The sequence below is a fragment of the Oncorhynchus mykiss genome, unplaced genomic scaffold (assembly GCF_057628025.1).
Source record: "Oncorhynchus mykiss isolate SJ-2025 unplaced genomic scaffold, ASM5762802v1 scaffold103, whole genome shotgun sequence".
In the NCBI taxonomy this organism is placed as follows: domain Eukaryota; kingdom Metazoa; phylum Chordata; class Actinopteri; order Salmoniformes; family Salmonidae; genus Oncorhynchus; species Oncorhynchus mykiss.
In genome coordinates this window covers 2055001-2078413 of record NW_028322102.1, presented here as the reverse complement: position 1 = coordinate 2078413, position 23413 = coordinate 2055001, and the positions used below count along the sequence as shown (strand labels likewise).

Genomic DNA, 23413 nt, shown 5'->3' with positions numbered 1-23413 from the left:
ATCCCAAGTTTCGGCTCGATAGGTCATTTGGTGTCCGAGAAAAACCCTAATTGGTGCTGAAAATCCACTGTTTTCCATGACTTGCTACGGGGTCCTTGAATGAGCTATCGGACAGAAACGTTGGGGTCTGTCTATATGGGCCGAGACGTTCGCAATGCACCTAGTCTTGCGACTCTGGGACATTTCTAAATGTCGTCATTTTCGTGATGCAAAAATGAATTGAAGGTATTGCAAATATACGAGGCTGTTTCTCGGTCCGAGAACCTTCTAGAACCACCTAACTCACCACGCACTATCGACATGAGGTCTAGAACAGGATTCTAAAGTTTCGGACCTCTAGGTCTGACGGTTCTTTTTTAGCTCAAACAAACCTAACTATTGCAGCCACTGTCTGTCTTTACGCACCCCAATACGTCCCTCCTTCCAAGTTGTGTTTTAGTGTGATTTATTTTTCCTTTGAATTTTTTGGGGAAAAATGACTGATTTACAGTTCATGGGGGTTGCCTAATCACACATATGAAGTTTTGGAAAGATCAGACTTTTTTAACCCTTCGAAACAGCCCCTGAGACACCAATTATTCCGGTTGGCACAGGAAGCTATAAATCAACACATATCCTCAGTGGGGTATGCTCTTACAGAATCCTGAGTTTTAAGTCCTCACGTTAAGAACTGACTGATTTACACAGGGTTGAATGCACTATGTCTATCAAACTGCAGGCAGGGTATGGGTAAACACTTTTAGGGTGGTTTTAACCACTTCCGGTTGGTCCAGGAAGCTTAGAATCAACACAGGTAGACCTCATAGTGGCCTGATGGACTGGTACCGAAGACAGGTTAATACGGCATTCATAACCCATATAGGCTTCAGGTTGAATTTAGGAGTGCAGGCAATGTATTCCTATGGGGAGAGAAGTCAATGCAAACTGTTTGATGTAAACACCTTCTTTAAGCTATTAAGGGTTAATGCCACACGGTCAAGGTTAGGCTTGCACGCATCGGGAGGACCTTAGGAACATTCCTGTGGTGGAATTTTTCTTCTCACACTAATGGTTCTCTCACTCTCACCCAAAATCAAATGACGTTGTGGGGCAGGCTTCATTTTGGGCCTACTAATCTAATGGTCGCTGCGCCTAGACCGAGCGAGCTACGGTCAAGCGGGATATCTCGTTGAACTCGGCACGGCCTAGGGATTATGGTAATGCCATTTCCTGCTCTCTGTGTCTTTAAGCATCGCACTTTATCACTCCATCCTTCCTGTGTGTGTGTGAGGGAGCTTTTCTTTGACATCTGTTGGGAGAAATGACTGATTTACAGTTCAGAAGGGTTACTTAGTCACACATATGAAGTTTTGGAGAGATGTGACTTTTTTAACCCTTCAAAACAGACAGTGTGACCCAATTAAAGGCACTTCCGGTTGGCACAGGAAGCTATAGGTAAACACATGTCTTGACTGAGGTAGCCTCTTACAGAATCCTGAGTTTTAAGTCTTTACGTTAAGAATTGACTGATCTACACAGGGTTGAATGCACTATGTCTATCAAACTGCAGGCAGGGTATGGGTATACACTTTTAGGGTGATTTTAACCACTTCCGGTTGCTTCAGGAAGCTTAGATTCGACACAGGTAGACCTCATAGTGGTCTGATGGACTGTCATAGAAGACAGGTTCATAAGGCATTCATAACCCACATAGGCTTCAGGTTGAATTTAGAGGTGCAGGCAATGTATTCCTATGGGGAGAGAAGTCAAAGCAAGCTGTTTCAAGTAAACACCTTCTTTTTCTGTGAAGGGTTAATGCCACACGGTCAAGGTTAGGCTTGCACGGATCAGGAGGACCTCAGGAACGTACCTGAGGTCGAATTGTGCTTCTCACCCTAACGGTTCTCTCACTGCCACCCAAAATCAAATGACATTGTGGGGCAGGCTTCATTTTGGGCCTTCTTTTTTTCAAGTTCGCTGCACTCAGAACGAGCTACGGTCAAGCGGGGCGTCTCGTTGAACTCGGCACAGTCTGGAGACTATGGTGATGCCATTTTTTGTGTTGATTTCAGAATGCCATTTTGGTGATGGTCCCTCTCCGTTTAAACATATTGCAAATGCACAAAAGTCAACTAGCAAGTCAGTGTCCATCAGTCAATTAGATGTCATTATGACACCAAACTGATATCAATTGACACCAAACCCACTTTTTCCTACTCATTTAGTAGCCAACTATCACATATGTCAGAGCAGGCCCATAATTCACAGCGCCTTCAGTTGAAAACATAATAAAAAGGTAAAACACATAGTTACGTTCTAGCTGCGGGTCCAGTTCGGACATTATGTGAAGTCCTATGTGAGGCGACCCCAAATCCCGAGTTTCGGCTCGATAGGTCATTTGGTGTCCGAGCAAAACCCTAATTGGTGCTGAAAATCCACTTTTTTCCATGCCTTGCTACGGGGTCCTTGAACGAGCTATCGGACAGAAACGTTGGGGTCTGTCTCTATGGGCCGAGCCGGTTTCAATGCACCTAGCCTTGCATCTCAGAGACTTTTCTAAATGTTGTCATTTTCGTAATGGTCAAAATGAATTGAAGGTATTGCAAATGTACGAGGCTGTTTCTCGGTCCGAGAACCTTCTAGAGCCACGTAACTCACCACGCACCATCGACCGGAGGTCTAGAACAGGTTTCTAAAGTTTCGGAACTCTAGGTCTGACGGTTCTTTTTTAGCTCGAACAAAGCTAACTATTGCAGCCACTGTCTGTCTCTACGCACCCCAATACGTCCCTCCTTCCAAGTTGTGTTTTAGTGTGATTTATTTTTCCTTTGACTTTTTTGGGGAAAAATGACTGATTTACAGTTCATGGGGGTTGCCTAATCACATATATGAAGTTTTGGACATATCTGACTTTTTTAACCCTTCGAAACAGCCCCTGAGACACCAATTATGGCACTTCCGGTTGGCACAGGAAGCTATAAGTCACATATCCTCATTGGGGTATGCTTTTACAGAATCCTGAGTTTTAAGTCTTTACGTTAAGAATTGACTGATTTACACAGGCTTGAATGCACTATGTCTGTCAAACTGCAGGCAGGGTATGGATATACACTTTTAGGGCGATTTTAACCACTTCCGGTTGGTCCAGGAAGCTTAGAAACAACACAGGTAGACCTCATAGTGGCCTGATGGACTGGTACCGAAGACAGGTTCATACGGCATTCATAACCCATATAGGCTTCAGGTTGAATTTAGGGGTGCAGGCAATGTATTCCTTTTACTGTTAAGGGTTAGTGCCACACGGTCAAGATTAGGCTTGCACAGATCGGGAGGACCTTAGGAACATTCCTGTGGTGGAATTTTTATAATAATAATTTCTCTATTTCCATTTTGGACCTGTAATCCCAGAAAAATGGCCACAACTCAAAAACCGTTGAGGCCTAGACGCCATCTTGTTCGGGGCCAACTGCCCATTATGCCAAACCTACGCTCACCAAGTTTCGGCTTCGAAATATTTTCCGTTTTCGAGATAAGGCCCCGTCGTGATTCGTGATGTTTTGCCAAATTGCCATATGATTCCTTATGCCCTCTTGTGGGAATTTCCGGGATAGTGGAAAAATGGTCCAAAACTTGTTTATTTTATAAAACGGAAACCGAATGTCCGACAAAGTTCATTCGATGACTTCCCGGTACTCTCCATTCACTGTTTCCAACTCTCCAACACTGTTTCCAACTCTCCAACCACTGTTTCCAACTCTCCAACCACTGTTTCCAACTCTCCAACTACTGTTTCCAACTCTCCAACACTTTTTCCAACTCTCCAACACTGTTTCCAACTCTCCAACCACTGTTTCCAACTCTCCAACCACTGTTTCCAACTCTCCAACTACTGTTTCCAACTCTCCAACACTTTTTCCAACTCTCCAACACTGTTTCCAACTCTCCAACCACTGTTTCCAACTCTCCAACCACTGTTTCCAACTCTCCAACCACTGTTCCCAACTCTCCAACCACGGTTCCCAACTCTCCAACCGCTGTTTCCAACTCTCCAACCACTGTTTCCAACTCTCCAACTACTGTTTCCAACTCTCCAACACTTTTTCCAACTCTCCAACACTGTTTCCAACTCTCCAACCACTGTTTCCAACTCTCCAACCACTGTTTCCAACTCTCCAACCACTGTTTCCAACTCTCCAACTACTGTTTCCAACTCTCCAACACTTTTTCCAACTCTCCAACACTGTTTCCAACTCTCCAACCACTGTTTCCAACTCTCCAACCACTGTTTCCAACTCTCCAACTACTGTTTCCAACTCTCCAACACTTTTTCCAACTCTCCAACACTGTTTCCAACTCTCCAACCACTGTTTCCAACTCTCCAACCGCTGTTTCCAACTCTCCAACCACTGTTCCCAACTCTCCAACCACGGTTCCCAACTCTCCAACCACTGTTTCCAACTCTCCAACCGCTGTTTCCAACTCTCCAACCGCTGTTTCCAACTCTCCAACCACTGTTTCCAACTCTCCAACCACTGTTTCCAACTGTTACTGTTTCAATCCCATGCAGCCCCTCACTAACACACACACACACACACACACACACACACACACACACACACACACACACACACACACACACACACACACACACACACACACACACACACACACACACACACACACACACCTCTGTTCTGTAGCATCCTCAGTTTGTCTTCCGTGAACTCATCCCCAGTCCGTCTACAGTTAGGAGACCATGCAACAGAACACATGTACGTCTGTACAGACTCTTCCACTCTTGCAATCCAGCTGTTACTGATGAGAGTCAAACGCAGGGAGAATTGGTCTATTCTGCTCAGATCTAGTGTACTAGAATGGGAGAATAATGACTGCACATAGGAATGGAGAGAGAGCAAGAGAGAGAGAGAGAGAGAGAGTGAGACAGAGAGAGAGAGAGACAGAGAGAGAGAGAGAGGGAGAGAGACAGAGAGACAGAGAGAGAGAAAGAGGGAGAGAGCGACAGAGAGAGAGAGAGAGAGAGAGAGGGAGAGAGACAGACAGACAGAGAGAGAGAAAGAGGGAGAGAGAGAGAGAGACAGAGAGAGACAGAGAGAGAGAGAGAGGGAGAGAGGGAGAGAGAGAAAGGGAGAGAGAGAGAGAAAAGGAGAGAGAGGAGGGAGAGGAGAGAGAGAGAGAGAGAGAGAGAGAGAGAGAGAGAGAAGGAGGGAGAGGAGGGAGAGGAGAGAGAGAGAGAGAGAGAGAGAGTGAGACAGAGAGAGAGAGAGACAGAGAGCGAGACAGAGAGTGAGACAGAGAGAGCGAGAGACATACACTTTAATTGAATGGCATCTACCAGCTGTGGTCCCGGAGGCCTAGTAAAGTGGTTCGAGCAGCAGTCACTGGGTACTAACGGGTACATCTGTGGTTGTCTGGGGTTGACCGCAGGCGGAACACACTCCAGACTGTGTTAAAGACTGTTTCCAAGTGCTCCTCCTGAGGGAGTCTGGGACTGACTGTAGTCACCACCACCTCAAACAGAGAGTCAATTCTGGACCCCTTGACCCCTGAACTTGGGCTGGTTTCCATCCTGTCCTGTCCTATCCTGGATCGATCCTGTTCTGTTCTGTTCTGTTCTATTCTGTTCTGTCCTGTTCTATCCTGTTCTATCCTGTTCTATTCTGTTCTATTCTGTTCCGTCCTGGTTCTATCCTGTTCTATTCTGTTCCGTCCTGGTTCTATCCTGTTCTATTCTGTTTTATCCTGTTCTATCCTGTTCTATCCTGTTCTATTCTGTTCTATCCTGTTCTATCCCGTTCTTTCCTGTTCTATCCTATTACAGGCTGGTCTGACTCTGAACCACCCTGGTCTGTCCTCTCTAGACTCTGAACCACCCTGGTCTGTCCTCTCTAGATTCTGAACCACCCTTGTCTAAACTGTCCTGTCCTGTCCCCTCCAGAGATAAAACCTCTCCAGAGTTTGAATCACCCTGGTTTAAACTGTCCTGACCCCTCCATAGTTAAAGCTTCTCTAGACTCTGAACCACCCTGGTCTAAAATGTCCTCTCCAGACTGAACCACCCTGGTCTAAAATGTCCTCTCCAGACTGAACCACCCTGGTCTAAAATGTCCTCTCCAGACTGAACCACACTGGTGTAAACTGTCCTCTCCAGACTCTGAACCACACTGGTCGAAACTGTCCTCTCCAGACCCCCAAACCACACTAGTCTAAACTGTCCTCTCCAGACTCTGAACCACCCTGGTCTAAACTGTCCTGTCCAGACTCTGAACCACCCTGGTCTAGACTGTCCTTTCCAGACTCTGAACCACCCTGGTCTAAACTGTCCTCTCCAGACTCTGAACCACCCTGGTCTAAACTGTCCTCTCCAGACTCTGAACCACCCTGGTCTAAACTGTCCTCTCCAGACTCTGAGATACACTGGTCTAAACGGTCCTCTCCAGACTCTGAACCACACTGGTCGAAACTGTCCTCTCCAGACTCTGAACCACCCTGGTCTAAACTGTCCTCTCCAGACCCCCGAACCACACTAGTTGAAACTGTCCTCTCCAGACTCTGAACCACCCTGGTCGAAACTGTCCTCTCCAGACTCTGAACCACCCTGGTCGAAACTGTCCTCTCCAGACTCTGAACCACCCTGGTCTAAACTGTCCTCTCCAGACCCCCGAACCACACTAGTTGAAACTGTCCTCTCCAGACTGAACCACTCTGGTCTAAACTGTCCTCTCCAGACTCTTAACCGGACTGGTCGAAACTGTCCTCTCCAGACTGAACCACACTGGTCGAAACTGTCCTTTCCAGACTCTGAACCACCCTGGTCTAAACTGTCCTTTCCAGACTCTGAACCACCCTGGTCTAAACTGTCCTCTCCAGACTCTGAACCACCCTGGTGTAAACTGTCCTCTCCAGACTCTGAACCACCCTGGTCTAAACTGTCCTGTCCAGACTCTGAACCACCCTGGTCTAGACTGTCCTTTCCAGACTCTGAACCACCCTGGTCTAAACTGTCCTCTCCAGACTCTGAACCACCCTGGTGTAAACTGTCCTCTCCAGACTCTGAACCACCCTGGTGTAAACTGTCCTCTCCAGACTCTGAACCACACTGGTCGAAACTGTCCTCTCCAGACTCTGAACCACCCTGGTCTAAACTGTCCTCTCCAGACTCTGAACCACCCTGGTGTAAACTGTCCTCTCCAGACTCTGAACCACCCTGGTGTAAACTGTCCTCTCCAGACCCCCGAACCACACTAGTTGAAACTGTCCTCTCCAGACTCTGAACCACCCTGGTCTAAACTGTCCTCTCCAGACCCCCGAACCACACTAGTTGAAACTGTCCTCTCCAGACTGAACCACTCTGGTCTAAACTGTCCTCTCCAGACTCTTAACCGCACTGGTCGAAACTGTCCTCTCCAGACTCTGAACCACCCTGGTCTAAACTGTCCTCTCCAGACTCTGAACCACCCTGGTCTAAACTGTCCTCTCCAGACTGAACCACACTGGTCGAAACTGTCCTCTCCAGACTCTGAACCACCCTGGTCTAAACTGTCCTTTCCAGACTCTGAACCACCCTGGTTTAAACTGTCCTCTCCAGACTCTGTACCACCCTGGTCTAAACTGTCCTGTCCAGACTCTGAATCACCCTGGTCTAAACTGTCCTGTCCAGACTCTGAACCACCCTGGTCTAAACTGTCCTGTTCTGACTCTGAGAGCCCTGCTGCTGTGACCGGAACAGAGCATGTTCTCTCATTACAGAGCCGAGCTAGATCACTGACTGCTATGCCGAGCTACCCTGTCTTCTAAGAGATCACCACACTGACAATAGACTGGCATAGAATAAGAACTACCATGCCAGGCTTCCCACTACCCTCCACTCTCTCTGCTAGAGCACGGTTCCAGCGGACGAGGCTGGCCAGAGGGTTAGGGTTAGGGTTGCTACCCTCCACTCTCTCTGCTAGAGCACCACAGCATGGTTCCAGCAGACGAGGCTGGCCAGAGGGTTAGGGTTACGGTTACTACCCTCCACTCTCTCTGCTAGAGCATGGTTCCAGCATGGTTCCAGCAGACGAGGCTGAGGGTTACTCCACTCTCCCTCCCCACCCTCCACTCTCTCTGCTAGAGCACCACAGCATGGTTCCAGCAGACGAGGCTTGCCAGAGATCTGGCTGAAATGTGATAGCGGAGGAGGGGATTGTGTCTTTAGTAGAGGACAGGCAGTTGTGGGCTTCCGAGTGGCGCGGCGCTCTACGGCACTGCATCTCCCTGGTTCGATTCCAGGCCGTAGCCTGGCCGTGATTGGGAGTCCCATAGGGCGGCGTACAATTGGCCCAGTGTCATCCGGGATATGTGTGTGTGTAACCAGGCAAGTCAGTTAAGAACAAATTCTTATTTTCAATGACGGCCTAGTGCCTGTTCAGGGGCAGAACGACAGAGTACCTTGTCAGCTCGGGGGTTTGAACTTGCAACCTTCCGGTTACTAGTCCAACGCTCTAACCACTAGGCTACCCTGCCGCCCCTAATATGAGTTGGGGGGGTAGGCCGTCATTGTAAATGAGAATTTCTTCTTAACTGACTTGCCTAGTTAAATAAAATCCTGTGGACTCCAGACAACCAGACCGCCACAGTAACGATAGGCTGGCATCGTTGGGACTTGGTGACAGCCCTATCTGTGAGGTAGCTGTCGACTTCACAGTGTAGAAAGAGGATCAGGAGTGACGCAGGGTCTTTGGGTACATAAATAGCGCTGTATCTGCTGGTATACCTGGTAACCCAGGTATCAGAATCTTTTCTCTCTGGGTTTTTCAACAGAGTTAGAAGAGTACAATCTGTCCATGGTGTTCAGATCACAGTGAACACAGAAAGGACGCAATCTGTCCTACTGGAGTCTGCAATCTGTCCTATTGTCATTTAATCGTTGTCACCAACTGTGACTACTCTGACAACTGTAGTGACAGGCAAATAGACACTGAATGGACTGTTTCTGATGAGGGGGGGCCATATTGGACTGTTCCAACTTACCCTGTAGAGGAGGGGGGGGCATATTGGACTGTTCCAACTTACCCTGTAGGGGGGGGGGGGGGGGCATATTGGACTGTTCCAACTTACCCTGTGGAGGGGGGTCATATTGGACTGTTCCAACTCACCCTGTAGAGGGGGTCATGATGCAGCCTCCTCGGTCCACTGTCACCCTGCAGCCACACCCCCGCTCTGGGGTGTCATGGTTCATTCCAAAGTTGTGCCCGAGTTCGTGGGCCAGAGTAACCGCTGCTCCCAGGGGGTTGTCCGAATGATCCTGAAAAACAAGAACAATCAACCAACCAACCAATCAACAACCAACCAATCAATCAACAACCAACCAATCAATCAATCAACAACCAACCAACAATCAATTAATCAATCAACAACCAACCAATCAATCAATCAACCAACCAACAATCAATCAATCAACCAATCAATCAATCAACAACCAACCAATCAATCAATCAACAACCAACTACCCAATGAACCAACCAATCAACCAATCAATCAACCAACCAACAACCAACCAACCAACCAACCAACCAACCAACAAACCAACCAACCAACAACCAACAAACCAACCAACCAACCAACCAATCAACCAGCCAGCCAGCCAGCCAGCCAGCCAGCCAGCCAGCCAATCAACCAATCAACCAACCAACCAACCAAACAATCACCAAACAATCAACCAATCAACCAATCAACCAACCAACCAACCAACCAATCACCAACCAACCAAGCAACCAAACAATCACCAAGCAATCAACCAATCAACCAACCAACCAACCAAACAATCACCAAACAATCAACCAATCAACCAATCAACCAACCAACCAACCAAACAATCACCAACCAACCAACCAACCAAACAATCACCAAACAATCAACCAATCAACCAATCAACCAACCAACCAACCAACCAATCACCAACCAACCAAGCAACCAAACAATCACCAAGCAATCAACCAATCAACCAACCAACCAACCAAACAATCACCAAACAATCAACCAATCAACCAATCAACCAACCAACCAACCAAACAATCACCAACCAACCAACCAACCAACCAAACAATCACCAAACAATCAACCAATCAACCAATCAACCAACCAACCAACCAAACAATCACCAACCAACCAAGCAACCAAACAATCACCAACCAATCAACCAATCAACCAACCAACCAACCAAACAATCACCAAACAATCAACCAATCAACCAACCAACCAACCAAACAATCACCAACCAACCAAGTAATCAACAACCAAACAAAATCTCCATTCCAGCACAAACAGGGATATGATAAAGAGTGTGTTTTTTAGGCCTAAATGTAACGTAAAAATATATATAATTCAATTTAATTCAAATTAATCTCAAAATAGGCTTGCGTAATCAAATTCTGTCGAGCGAAAATTTACTGAGGCAAATGTATGTTTTTACCTTAATTGTTTTCGTATTATAATTTGAGATTGGCACATATAAAAGGGCAGAAAATCTTTCAAGCAAGACTTAATTACTTTAAGAGGTAATGAACAATCTAGTTGGGTGTAGCAGATGCTTTTCCAGGTTATTTATCCTCCTCCACTCTGTGGTCCACAACAGAACACAGGGGATAGAAAGAAACAGCAGACTGGACGCTGCCACATGCTGCTGTCGCAGGGCACTAGCTCTGCAACACACTAGGATCCAGCTGTAATACAGAACCAATAGGATTCCAGCTGTAATTCAGAGCCAATAGGATTCCAGCTGTAATACAGAACCAATAGGATTCCAGCTGTAATACAGAGCCAATAGGATTCCAGCTGTAATTCAGAGCCAATAGGATTCCAGCTGTAATACAGAGCCAATAGGATTCCAGCTGTAATTCAGAGTCAATAGGATTCCAGCTGTAATATAGAGCCAATAGGATTCCAGCTGTAATATAGAGCCAATAGGATTCCAGCTGTAATTCAGAACCAATAGGATTCCAGCTGTAATTCAGAGCCAATAGGATTCCAGCTGTAATATAGAGCCAATAGGATTCCAACTGTAATTCAGAACCAATAGGATTCCAGCTGTAATTCAGAGCAAATAGGATTCCAGCTGTAATATAGAGCCAATAGGATTCCAGCTGTAATATGGAGCCAATAGGATTCCAGCTGTAATTCAGAGCCAATAGGATTCCAGCTGTAATTCAGAGCCAATAGGATTCCAGCTGTAATATGGAGCCAATAGGATTCCAGCTGTAATACAGAACCAATAGGATTCCAGCTGTAATACAGAACCAATAGGATTCCAGCTGTAATTCAGAGCCAATAGGATTCCATCTGTAATATGGAGCCAATAGGATTCCAGCTGTAATTCAGAGCCAAAAATTCTGGAAAATCACATTGTAGGATTTTTAATGAATTTATTTGCAAATTATGGTGGAAAATAAGTATTTGGTCACCTACAAACAAGCAAGATTTCTGGCTCTCACAGACCTGTAACTTCTTCTTTAAGAGGCTCCTCTGTCCTCCACTCATTACCTGTATTAATGGCACCTGTTTGAACTTGTTATCAGTATAAAAGACACCTGTCCACAACCTCAAACAGTCACACTCCAAACTTCACTATGGTCAAGACCAAAGAGCTGTCAAAGGACACCAGAAACAAAATTGTAGACCTGCACCAGGCTGGGAAGAATGCATCTGCAATAGGTAAGCAGCTTGGTTTGAAGAAATCAACTGTGGGAGCAATTGTTAGGAAATGGAAGACATACAAGACCACTGATAATCTCCCTTGATCTGGGGCTCCACGCAAGATCTCACCCCGTGGGGTCAAAATGATCACAAGAACGGTGAGCAAAAATCCCAGAACCACAAGGGGGGACCTAGTGAATGACTTGCAGAGAGCTGGGACCAAAGTAACAAAGCCTACCATCAGTAACACACTATGCTGCCAGGGACTCAAATCCTGCAGTGCCAGACGTGTCCCCCTGCTTAAGCCAGTACATGTCCAGGCCCGTCTGAAGTTTGCTAAAGAGCATTTGGATGATCCAGAAGAAGATTGGGAGAATGTCATATGGTCAGATGAAACCAAAATATAACTTTTTGGTAAAAACTCAAGTCGTCGTGTTTGGAGGACAAAGAATGCTGAGTTGCATCCAAAGAACACCATACCTACTGTGAAGCATGAGGGTGGAAACATCATGCTTTGGGGCTGTTTTTCTGCAAAGGGACTAGGACGACTGATCCGTGTAAAGGAAAGAATGAATGGGGCCACGTATCGTGAGACTTTGAGTGTAAACCTCCTTCCATCAGCAAGGGCATTGAAGATGAAACGTGGCTGGGTCTTTCAGCATGACAATGATCCCAAACACACCGCCCGGGCAACGAAGGAGTGGCTTCGTAAGAAGCATTTCAAGGTCCTGGAGTGGCTTCGTAAGAAGCATTTCAAGGTCCTGGAGTGGCCTAGCCAGTCTCCAGATCTCAACCCCATAGAAAATCTTTGGAGGGAGTTGAAAGTCCGTGTTGCCCAGCAACAGCCCCAAAACATCACTGCTCTATAGGAGATCTGCATGGAGGAATGGGCCAAAATACCAGCAACAGTGTGTGAAAACCTTGTGAAGACTTACAGAAAACGTTTGACCTCTGTCATTGCCAACAAAGGGTATATAACAAAGTATTGAGATGAACTTTTGTTATCGACCAAATACTTATTTTCCACCATAATTTGCAAATGAATTCTTAAAAATCCTACAATGTGATTTGCTGGATTTTTTTTCTAATTTTGTCTCATGGTTGAAGTGTACCTATGATGAAAATTACAGGCCTCTCTCATCTTTTTAAGTGGGAGAACTTGCACAATTGGTGGCTGACTAAATACTTTTTTGCCCCACTGTATTTAGCCTCCACATTGACTCTGTACCGGTACCCCCTGTATATAGCCTCCACATTGACTCTGTACCGTAATACCCTGTATATAGCCTCCACATTGACTCTGTACCGTAATACCCTGTATATAGCCTCCACATTGACGCTGTACCGTAATACCCTGTATATAGCCTCCACATTGACTCTGTACCGTAATACCCTGTATATAGCCTCCACATTGACGCTGTACCGTAATACCCTGTATATAGCCTCCACATTGACTCTGTACCGTAATACCCTGTATATAGCCTCCACATTGACTCTGTACCGTAATACCCTGTATATAGCCTCCACATTGACGCTGTACCGTAATACCCTGTATATAGCCTCCACATTGACTCTGTACCGTAATACCCTGTATATAGCCTCCACATTGACTCTGTACCGTAATACCCTGTATATAGCCTCCACATTGACTCTGTACCGTAATACCCTGTATATAGCCTCCACATTGACTCTGTACCGTAATACCCTGTATATAGCCTCCACATTGACTCTGTACCGTAATACCCTGTATATAGCCTCCACATTGACTCTGTACCGTAATACCCTGTATATAGCCTCCACATTGACTCTGTACCGTAATACCCTGTATATAGCCTCCACATTGACTCTGTACCGCTACCCCCTGTATATAGCCTCCACATTGACTCTGTACCGGTACCCCCCTGTATATAGCCTCCACATTGACTCTGTACCGGTACCCCCTGTATATAGCCTCCACATTGACTCTGTACCGGTATCCCCTGTATATAGCCTCCACATTGACTCTGTACCGGTACTCCCTGTATATAGCCTCCACATTGACTCTGTACCGTAATACCCTGTATATAGCCTCCACATTGACTCTGTACCGTAATACCCTGTATATAGCCTCCACATTGACTCTGTACCGTAATACCCTGTATATAACCTCCACATTGACTCTGTACCGTAATACCCTGTATATAGCCTACACATTGACTCTGTACCGTAATACCCTGTATATAGCCTCCACATTGACTCTGTACCGTAATACCCTGTATATAGCCTCCACATTGACTCTGTACCGTAATACCCTGTATATAGCCTCCACATTGACTCTGTACCGTAATACCCTGTATATAGCCTCCACATTGACTCTGTAACGTAATACCCTGTATATAGCCTCCACATTGACTCTGTACCGGTACCCCCTGTATATAGCCTCCACATTGACTCTGTACTGTAATACCCTGTATATAGCCTCCACATTGACTCTGTACCGTAATACCCTGTATATAGCCTCCACATTGACTCTGTACCGGTACCCCCTGTATATAGTCTCCACATTGACTCTGTACCAGTACCCCCTGTATATAGCCTCCACATTGACTCTGTACCGGTACCCCCTGTATATAGCCTCCACATTGACTCTGTACCGGTACCCCCTGTATATAGCCTCCACATTGACTCTGTACCGGTATCCCCTGTATATAGCCTCCACATTGACTCTGTACCGGTACCCCCTGTATATAGCCTCCACATTGACTCTGTACCGGTACCCCCTGTATATAGCCTCTACATTGACTCTGTACTGGTACCTCCTGTATATAGCCTCCACATTGACTCTGTACCGGTACCCCCTGTATATAGCCTCTACATTGACTCTGTACCGTAATACCCTGTATATAGCCTCTACATTGACTCTGTACCGGTACCCCCTGTATATAGCCTCCACATTGACTCTGTACCGGTACCCCCTGTATATAGCCTCATTGTTGTTATTTTATTGTTACTTTTTAATTATTTCACTTTAGTTTATTTAGTAAATATTTTCTTCACCCTTATTTTTCTTCAACCTGTATCGTTGGTTAAAGGCCTTGACAGCGTTTCACGGTCAGTGACAAATAGCATTGGATTTGACGTTGCAACGTTTGTTGTGCCTCGTTAAAACACGAAAAGGTCTCGACTCGCGTGATCAATACTTCTCCTGATTTATTAGGACAAGACGGTGTGTCTATGACATAACCACTGGAGTTGACGTGGCCTGCGTTGAACAGGCTCATTAAAGTGTGTTATCCTGATGTAAGAGGGAGCCAAGAACCCAACAACGAGGGAGGTAGAGAAGAAGAGGGGGAGGGAGAGAGGGAGCCAAGAACCCAACAACGAGGGAGGTGAAGAAGAAGAGGGGGAGGGAGAGAGGGAGCCAAGAACCCAACAACGAGTGAGGTGGAGAAGAAGAGAGGGAGGGAGGGAGGGAGCCAAGAATCCAACAACGAGGGAGGTGGAGAAGAAGAGAGAGGAGAGGAGAGGAGAGGAGAGGAGAGGAGAGGAGAGGAGAGGAGAGGAGAGGAGAGGAGGGAGGGAGTTTCAGCAGGGTTTCCTACATAGTTAACCTGTTAGATCTCTAGGGGCGCTATTTCATTTTTGGATAAAAAACGTTCCCATTTTAAGCGCGATATTTAGTCACGAAAAGATGCTCGACTATGCATATTCTTGACAGTTTTGGAAAGAAAACACTCTGAAGTTTCAGAATCTGCAAAGATTTTGTCTGTAAGTGCCCCAGAACTCATTCTACAGGCGAAACCAAGATGATGCATCAACCAGGAATTAGCAGAATTTCTGAAGCTCTGTTTTCCATTGTCTCCTTATATGGCTGTGATTGCGCAAGGAATGAGCCTACACTTTCTGTCGTTCGCCCAAGGTCTTAGCAGCATTGTGACGTATTTGTAGGCATATCATTGGAAGATTGACCATAAGAGACTACATTTTCCAAGTGTCCGCCTGGTGTCCTGCGTGGAATTCGGTGCGCAATTGCCAGCTGCTAGTACTTTTCCATTTGATATAGGGGAGAAACCATGTGTCCAAGAACGATGTATCAATGAAGAGATATGTGAAAAACACCTTGATGATTGATTCTAAACAACGTTTGCCGTGTTTTCAGTCAATATTATGGAGTTAATTTGGAAAAAAGTTCGTGTTTTGAGGACTGAATTTTCGGATTTTTTTTGGTAGCCAAATGTGATGTATAAAACGGAGCTATTTCTAATACACAAAGAATATTTTTGGAAAAACTGAGCATCTGCTATCTAACTGAGAGTATCCTCATTGAAAACATCAGAAGTTCTTCAAAGGTAAATTATTTTATTTGAAGGCTTTTATGTTTTTGTTAATGTTGCGTGCTGGATGCTAACGCTAATGCTAACGCTAAATGCTAACGCTAAATGCCAACGCTAGCTAGCTACTTTTACACAAATTATTGTTTTCCTATGGTTGAGAAGCATATTTTGAAAATCTGAGATGACAGTGTTGTTTACAAAAGGCTAAGCTTGAGAGATGGCATATTTATTTCATTTCATTTGCGATTTTCATGAATAGTTAACGTTGTGTTATGCTAATGAGCTTGCTGATAGATTTACACAATCCTGGATACAGGGGTTTTTTCATAGCTAAACGTGACGCAGAAAACGGAGCGATTTGTCCTAAACAAATAATCTTTCAGGAAAAACTGAACATTTGCTATCTGAGAGTCTCCTCATTGAAAACATCTGAAGTTCTTCAAAGGTAAATGATTTTATTTGAATGCTTTTCTGTTTTTTTGTGTAAATGTTGCCAGCTGAATGCTAATGCTAAATGCTACGTTAGCCATCAATACTGTTACACAAATGCTTGTTTTGCAATGGTTGAGAAGCATATTTTGAAAATCTGAGATGACAGTGTTGTTAACAAAAGGCTAAGCTTGAGAGCTAGCATATTTATTTCATTTCATTTGCGATTTTCATGAATAGTTAACGTTGCGTTATGGTAATGAGCTTGAGTCTGTATTCACGATCCCGGATCCGGGATGGGGAGATCAGAAAGGTTAAACTATCTGTGTCAAAGAGCACAGAACAGTCAAGTGGATCTGGTCATTCACATAAAGGGTTCAATACCCTCAGACACTGTCTTTCTTGACACACAAGCACACACACACACACACACACACACACACACACACAAGCACACAAACACACACACACACAAGCACACACACACACGCACACACACACACACACACACACACACACACACACACACACACACACACACACACACACACACACACACACACACACACACACACCCATATACATACACACACTTTGTAAAACAGCTGAGTCAGTCAGTCAGAAAAGGAACCGAGCCTCTCACCATGACGATGCCCCCAGACTGCTCTGCTGTACACATGCTCATGATGGGTGCCATGCCGATGGTGGTACCCTGGAAGAACACCCCACTGTGGAGACAAACAACACCAGTAGAACACCAGTAGACCACCCCGCTGTGGAGACAAACAACACCAGTAGAACACCCTGCTGTGGAGACAAACAACACCAGTAGAACACCAGTAGAACACCCCACTGTGGAGACAAACAACACCAGTAGAACACCCCGCTGTGGAGACAAACAACACCAGTAGAACACCCCGCTGTGGAGACAAACAACACCAGTAGAACACCCTGCTGTGGAGACAAACAACACCAGTAGACCACCCCGCTGTGGAGACAAACAACACCAGTAGAACACCCCGCTGTGGAGACAAACAACACCAGTAGAACACCCCGCTGTGGAGACAAACAACACCAGTAGAACACCCTGCTGTGGAGACAAACAACACCAGTAGAACACCAGTAGAACACCCCACTGTGGAGACAAACAACACCAGTAGAACACCAGTAGACCACCCTGCTGTGGAGACAAACAACACCAGTAAAACACCCTGCTGTGGAGACAAACAACACCAGTAGAACACCAGTAGAACACCCCACTGTGAAGACAAACAACAACAGTAGAACACCAGTAGAACACCCCACTGTGGAGACAACCAACACCAGTAGAACACCAGTAGACCACCCTGCTGTGGAGACCAACAACACCAGTAGAACACCCCACTGTGAAGACAAACAACACCAGTAGAACACCCCGCTGTGGAGACAAACAACACCAGTAGAACACCCTGCTGTGGAGACAAATAACACCAGTAGAACACCAGTAGAACACCCCACTGTGGAGACAAACAACACCAGTAGAACACCCCGCTGTGGAGACAAACAACAACAGTAGAACACCAGTAGAACACCCCACTGTGGAGACAAACAACACCAGTAGAACACCCTGCTGTGGAGACAAACAACACCAGTAGAACACCCTGCTGTGGAGACAAACAACACCAGTAGAACACCCTGCTGTGGAGACAAACACCAGTAGAACACCAGTAGAACACCCTGCTCTGGAGGCAAACAACACCAGTAGAACACCCTGCTGTGGAGACAAACAACACCAGTAGAACACCTTGCTGTGGAGACAAACAGTAGAACAACACCAGTAGAACACCCCGCTGTGGAGACAAACAGTAGAACAACACTAGAAGACCAGTAGAACAACACTAGAATAAAACTAGAACAACACTAGAACAACACTAGAACAACAGTAGAACAACACTAGAACAACACTAGAACACCACTAGAACACCACTAGAACAACACTAGAAGACCAGTAGAATAGCACTAGAACACCACTAGAACACCAATTGAACATCATTAGAACACCAATAGATCATCAATAGAACAACATTAGAACAACACTAGAACAGAAGTAGAACAACAGTAGAACACCAGTAGAACAACACTAGAACACCAGTGGAACAGCACTAGAACAACACTAGAACACCACTAGAACACCAGCAGAACAACACTAGAACAACACTAGAACACCACTGGAACAACAGTAGAACACCAGTAGAACTACAGTAGAACAACACTAGAACACCAGTAGAACAACACTAGAACACCAGAAGAACAACACTAGAACAACCCTAGAATACCAGTAGGACAACAGTAGAAAACCACTAGAACAACACTAGAACACCAGTGGAACAGCACTAGAACAACACTAGAACACCACTAGAACACCAGTGGAACAACACTAGAACAACACTAGAACAACAGTAGAACAACACTGGAACACCAGTAGAACACCGGTAGAACTACAGTAGAACAACAGTAGAACAGCACTAGAACACCAGTAGAACAACGCTAGAACAACACTAGAACACCACTAGAACACCAGTAGAACAACACTAGAACGCCAGTAGAACAACACTAGAATGCCAGTAGAACACCAGTAGAACAACACTAGAACAACACTAGAACAACACTTGAACACCAATAGAACACCACTAGAACACCAGTAGAACAGCACTGGAACAACACTAGAACAACAGTAGAACAACAGTAGAACAACAGTAGAACACCAGTAGAACACCACAGAACACCACTAGAACAACACTAGAACAACACTAGATCAACACTAGAACAACACTAGAACACCAGTAGAACAACACTAGAACACCAGTAGAACAAAACTAGAACAACACTAGAACACTAGCAGAACAGAACTAGAACAACACTAGAACACCAGTAGAACACCAGTAGAGCAAAACTAGAACAACACTAGAACACTAGCAGAACAGAACTAGAACAACACTAGAACACCAGTAGAACACCAGTAGAACAGCACTAGAACAACACTAGAACCCCACTAGAACACCAGTAGAACAGCACTAGAACAACACTAGAACACCACTAGAACACCAGTAGAACACTAGAACAACAGTAGAACACCAGTAGAACACCAATAGAACAACACTAGAACAACACGAGTACACCAGTAGAACACCAGTAGAACAACACTAAAACACCAGTAGAACACTAGAACAACTGTAGAACACCAGTAGAACACCATTAGAACAACACTAGAACAACACGAGAACACCAGCAGAACACCAGTAAAACAACACTAGAACACCAGTAGAACAGAACTAGAACAACACTAGAACACCAGTAGAACAACACTAGAACACCAGTAGAACAGAACTAAAACAACAGTAGAAAACCAGTAGAACACTAGAACAACTGTAGAACACCAGTAGAACACCATTAGAACAACACTAGAACAACACGAGAACACCAGCAGAACACCAGTAGAACCACACTAGAACACCAGTAGAACAGAACTAGAACAACACTAGAACACCAGTAGAACAGAACTAGAACAACAGTAGAACACCAGTAGAACAAAACTTGAACACCAATAGAACACCACTAGAACGCCAGTAGAACAGCACTGGAACAACACTAGAACAACAGTAGAACACCAGTAGAACATAACTAGAACAACACTAGAACACCAGTAGAACAGAACTAGAACAACACTAGAACACCACTATACTACTATTACACTACCATTAGACTACTATACTACTATTACACTACTACTATACTACTACACTACTACTACACTACTACACTACTACTATACCACTACTATGAGACTACTATACTACTACTATACTACTATTACACTACTACTATACTACTATACTACTACTATACTACCATTACACTACCATTAGACTACTATACTACTATTACACTACTACTATACTACTACACTACTACTACACTACTACACTACTACTATACCACTACTATGAGACTACTATACTACTACTATACTACTATTACACTACTGCTGTAGTGTAATAGTAGTATAGTAGTAGTATAGTAGTCTCATAGTAGTGGTATAGTAGTAGTGTAGTAGTAGTGTAGTAGTAGTGTAGTAGTATAGTAGTAGTGTAATAGTAGTATAGTAGTCTAATGGTAGTGTAATAGTAGTGGTATAGTAGTAGTGTAATAGTAGTATAGTAGTAGTATAGTAGTAGTGTAATAGTAGTATAGTAGTAGTATAGTAGTCTCATAGTAGTGGTATAGTAGTAGTGTAGTAGTAGTGTAGTAGTATAGTAGTAGTGTAATAGTAGTATAGTAGTCTAATGGTAGTGTAATAGTGGTATAGTAGTAGTGTAGTAGTGTAGTAGTAGTGTAGTAGTATAGTAGTAGTGTAATAGTAGTATAGTAGTCTAATGGTAGTATAATGGTAGTAGTATAGTAGTAGTGTAGTGGCAGTGTAATAGTAGTATAGTAGTAGTATAGTAGTCTCATAGTAGTGGTATAGTAGTAGTGTAGTAGTAGTGTAGTAGTATAGTAGTAGTATAGTAGTAGTATAGTAGCAGTGTAGCAGTACAGTAGTAGTACAGCAGTAGTACAGATGTATTAGTATAGTAGTAGTATAGTAGTATAATGGTAGCATAATAGTAGTAGTGTAGTGGTATAATAGTAGTAGTATAGTAGTAGTACAGATGTATTGGTATATTAGTAGTGTAGTAGTATAATAGTAGTAGTGTAGTAGTATAATAGTAGTAGTGTAGTAGTATAATAGCAGTAGTATAGCAGTAGTACAGATGTATTGGTATATTAGTAGTGTAGTAGTAGTATAGGAATATAATAGTAGTGGTATTGTAGTAGTATATTTGTATAATAGTTTTAGTATAGCAGTAGTACAGATGTATTAGTATAGTAGTAGTTACCTGACTAGCTGTGCATTATCGTGGGGCCTGTTGGGCAGCAGTTTGAGTTTCCTCCAGTCCAGGAACTCATGCAGGGTGGTGAAGGGGTCCTGGCTGATTGGACACCTGTCCTGGTCGCTCCACACCTCCAACCCCACCAGAGCTACACGGATGTTCAGGGCACGGTAGAACTGAGGGGGTGGGAGAGGGGGAGGGAGAGAGGGGGGTGGATGGGGGAGGGAGAGAGTGGATGAGGGAAAGAGAGGGGGAGGGAGGGATGGGGTGGATGGGGGAGGGATGGATGATGGAGGGAGGGAGGGGATGAGGGAAAGAGAGGGGGAGTGAGGGAGAGGGGGAGTGAGGGAAGAGGGAGGGAGAGAGAGAGAGAGAGAGAGAGAAGAGAGGAGTGAAAGAGAGAGGGAGAGAGAGAGGGAGAGAGAGAGAGACAGAGGGGGAGTGAGGGATGGGGGAGGGAGAGAGAGAGACAGAGAGGGAAATCAAGAAGGAGAGAGGAAGAGATGTCCTAGTGCTATGAAAGACTGGAATGTACCCCAGCAAACCTTCTAAATTCCTCATTTAAAAACCTTCAAACCGTAACAAGCTTTTAATAAGATCTGTCTTTGACTTTACAACAGTGATGATAAACGCTTGATCGTATTCCAACCCTCATCTATATCATATTACGTTCCATATTGATGTCAACTCCACACCAGCTCTCAGTGGACTTCTGGAATCAATCATCCGTTCATAATTCAATCGTCCCGTACTCTCAGGTCGGTTCATTCACAACAGGCTGAGAGAGACCCATTTGATGGAATCATGTTTCATCTGGCCTCAGCTCATATCTGACTGGGCCTGCATCCCAAACGACTCCCTCATCCCTATGGGTCCCGGTCATAAGTAGTGCACAGGGTATAATTTGGGACGCAGGATGGATATTGATTTGGTCGTTACCTTGTCCACGTAATTGGCGATCTCAGCCAGCCTCTGTTTGACCTTCTCCACATCCTTCCCTTGTTTCTGGAACTGAGGAGGAGGGAGGAGGTGAGGGGCAGGAGGAGATGAGGGGGGGGGGGCAGAAGGAGGGGGGAGGAGGAAGTAGTAGGAGGAGGTGGAAGTAGGAGGAGGAGGAGGAGGAATAAGAAAAGGGAGGAGGGAGGGAGGGAGGAGAAACAGGTGGAGGGAGAGAAGGGAAAGAGAAAGAGGAGGAGGAGGAGGCGCAGGAGGAGGAGGAGGCGCAGGAGGAGGAGGAGAAACAAATATTAAAAAATAAAATTTAAAAAAAGGAAAAGAAGAGGAATAAGAGGAAGAGGAAGTTGTCATAGGAAGTGAGTATACTGGGCTGCATTACATCAAACCTGATCACTGATATACCTGCCGAAGGCATCATGATACTGTGACAGCCAATCCCTACTCTCTCAGTCTGTCCTCAATAACTTCCACTCATCACAGTCCAACACATCAACTAAAATGAGTTAACTGGACAACTACTGGGGCTCTGTCACACTGACCTTCATTAACTGTCAGAGACAAGAGAAGACAAGAGAAGACAGGCTCTGTCACACTGACCTTCATTAACTGTCAGAGACAAGAGAAGACAAGAGAAGACAAGAGAAGACAGGCTCTGTCACACTGACCTTCATTAACTGTCAGAGACAAGAGAAGACAAGAGAAGACAAGAGAAGACAGGCTCTGTCACACTGACCTTCATTAACTGTCCGAGACAAGAGAAGACAAGAGAAGACAAGAGAAGACAGGCTCTGTCACACTGACCTTCATTAACTGTCAGAGACAAGAGAAGACAAGAGAAGACAAGAGAAGACAGGCTCTGTCACACTGACCTTCATTAACTGTCAGAGACAAGAGAAGACAAGAGAAGACAAGAGAAGACAGGCTCTGTCACACTGACCTTCATTAACTGTCCGAGACAAGAGAAGACAAGAGAAGACAAGAGAAGACAGGCTCTGTCACACTGACCTTCATTAACTGTCCGAGACAAGAGAAGACAAGAGAAGACAAGAGAAGACAGGCTCTGTCACACTGACCTTCATTAACTGTCCGAGACAAGAGAAGACAAGAGAAGACAAGAGAAGACAGGCTCTGTCA

General features: G+C 45.0%; 1 protein-coding gene across 1 annotated transcript in view; it reads right to left on the bottom strand.

Annotated features, from left to right (window-relative positions):
• The window catches only part of LOC110517068 (disintegrin and metalloproteinase domain-containing protein 12), a 234598-nt gene that overhangs the window by 62435 nt on the left and 148750 nt on the right, over window positions 1-23413 (bottom strand). The window contains exons 8-11 of the mRNA XM_090228882.1: window positions 22262-22333; window positions 21329-21498; window positions 17056-17140; window positions 9135-9283 (exon numbers count right to left, since the gene is read on the bottom strand). Coding sequence (XP_090085008.1) covers window positions 9135-9283; window positions 17056-17140; window positions 21329-21498; window positions 22262-22333 — 476 coding nt within the window. The remainder of the gene's footprint in view (window positions 1-9134; window positions 9284-17055; window positions 17141-21328; window positions 21499-22261; window positions 22334-23413) is intronic.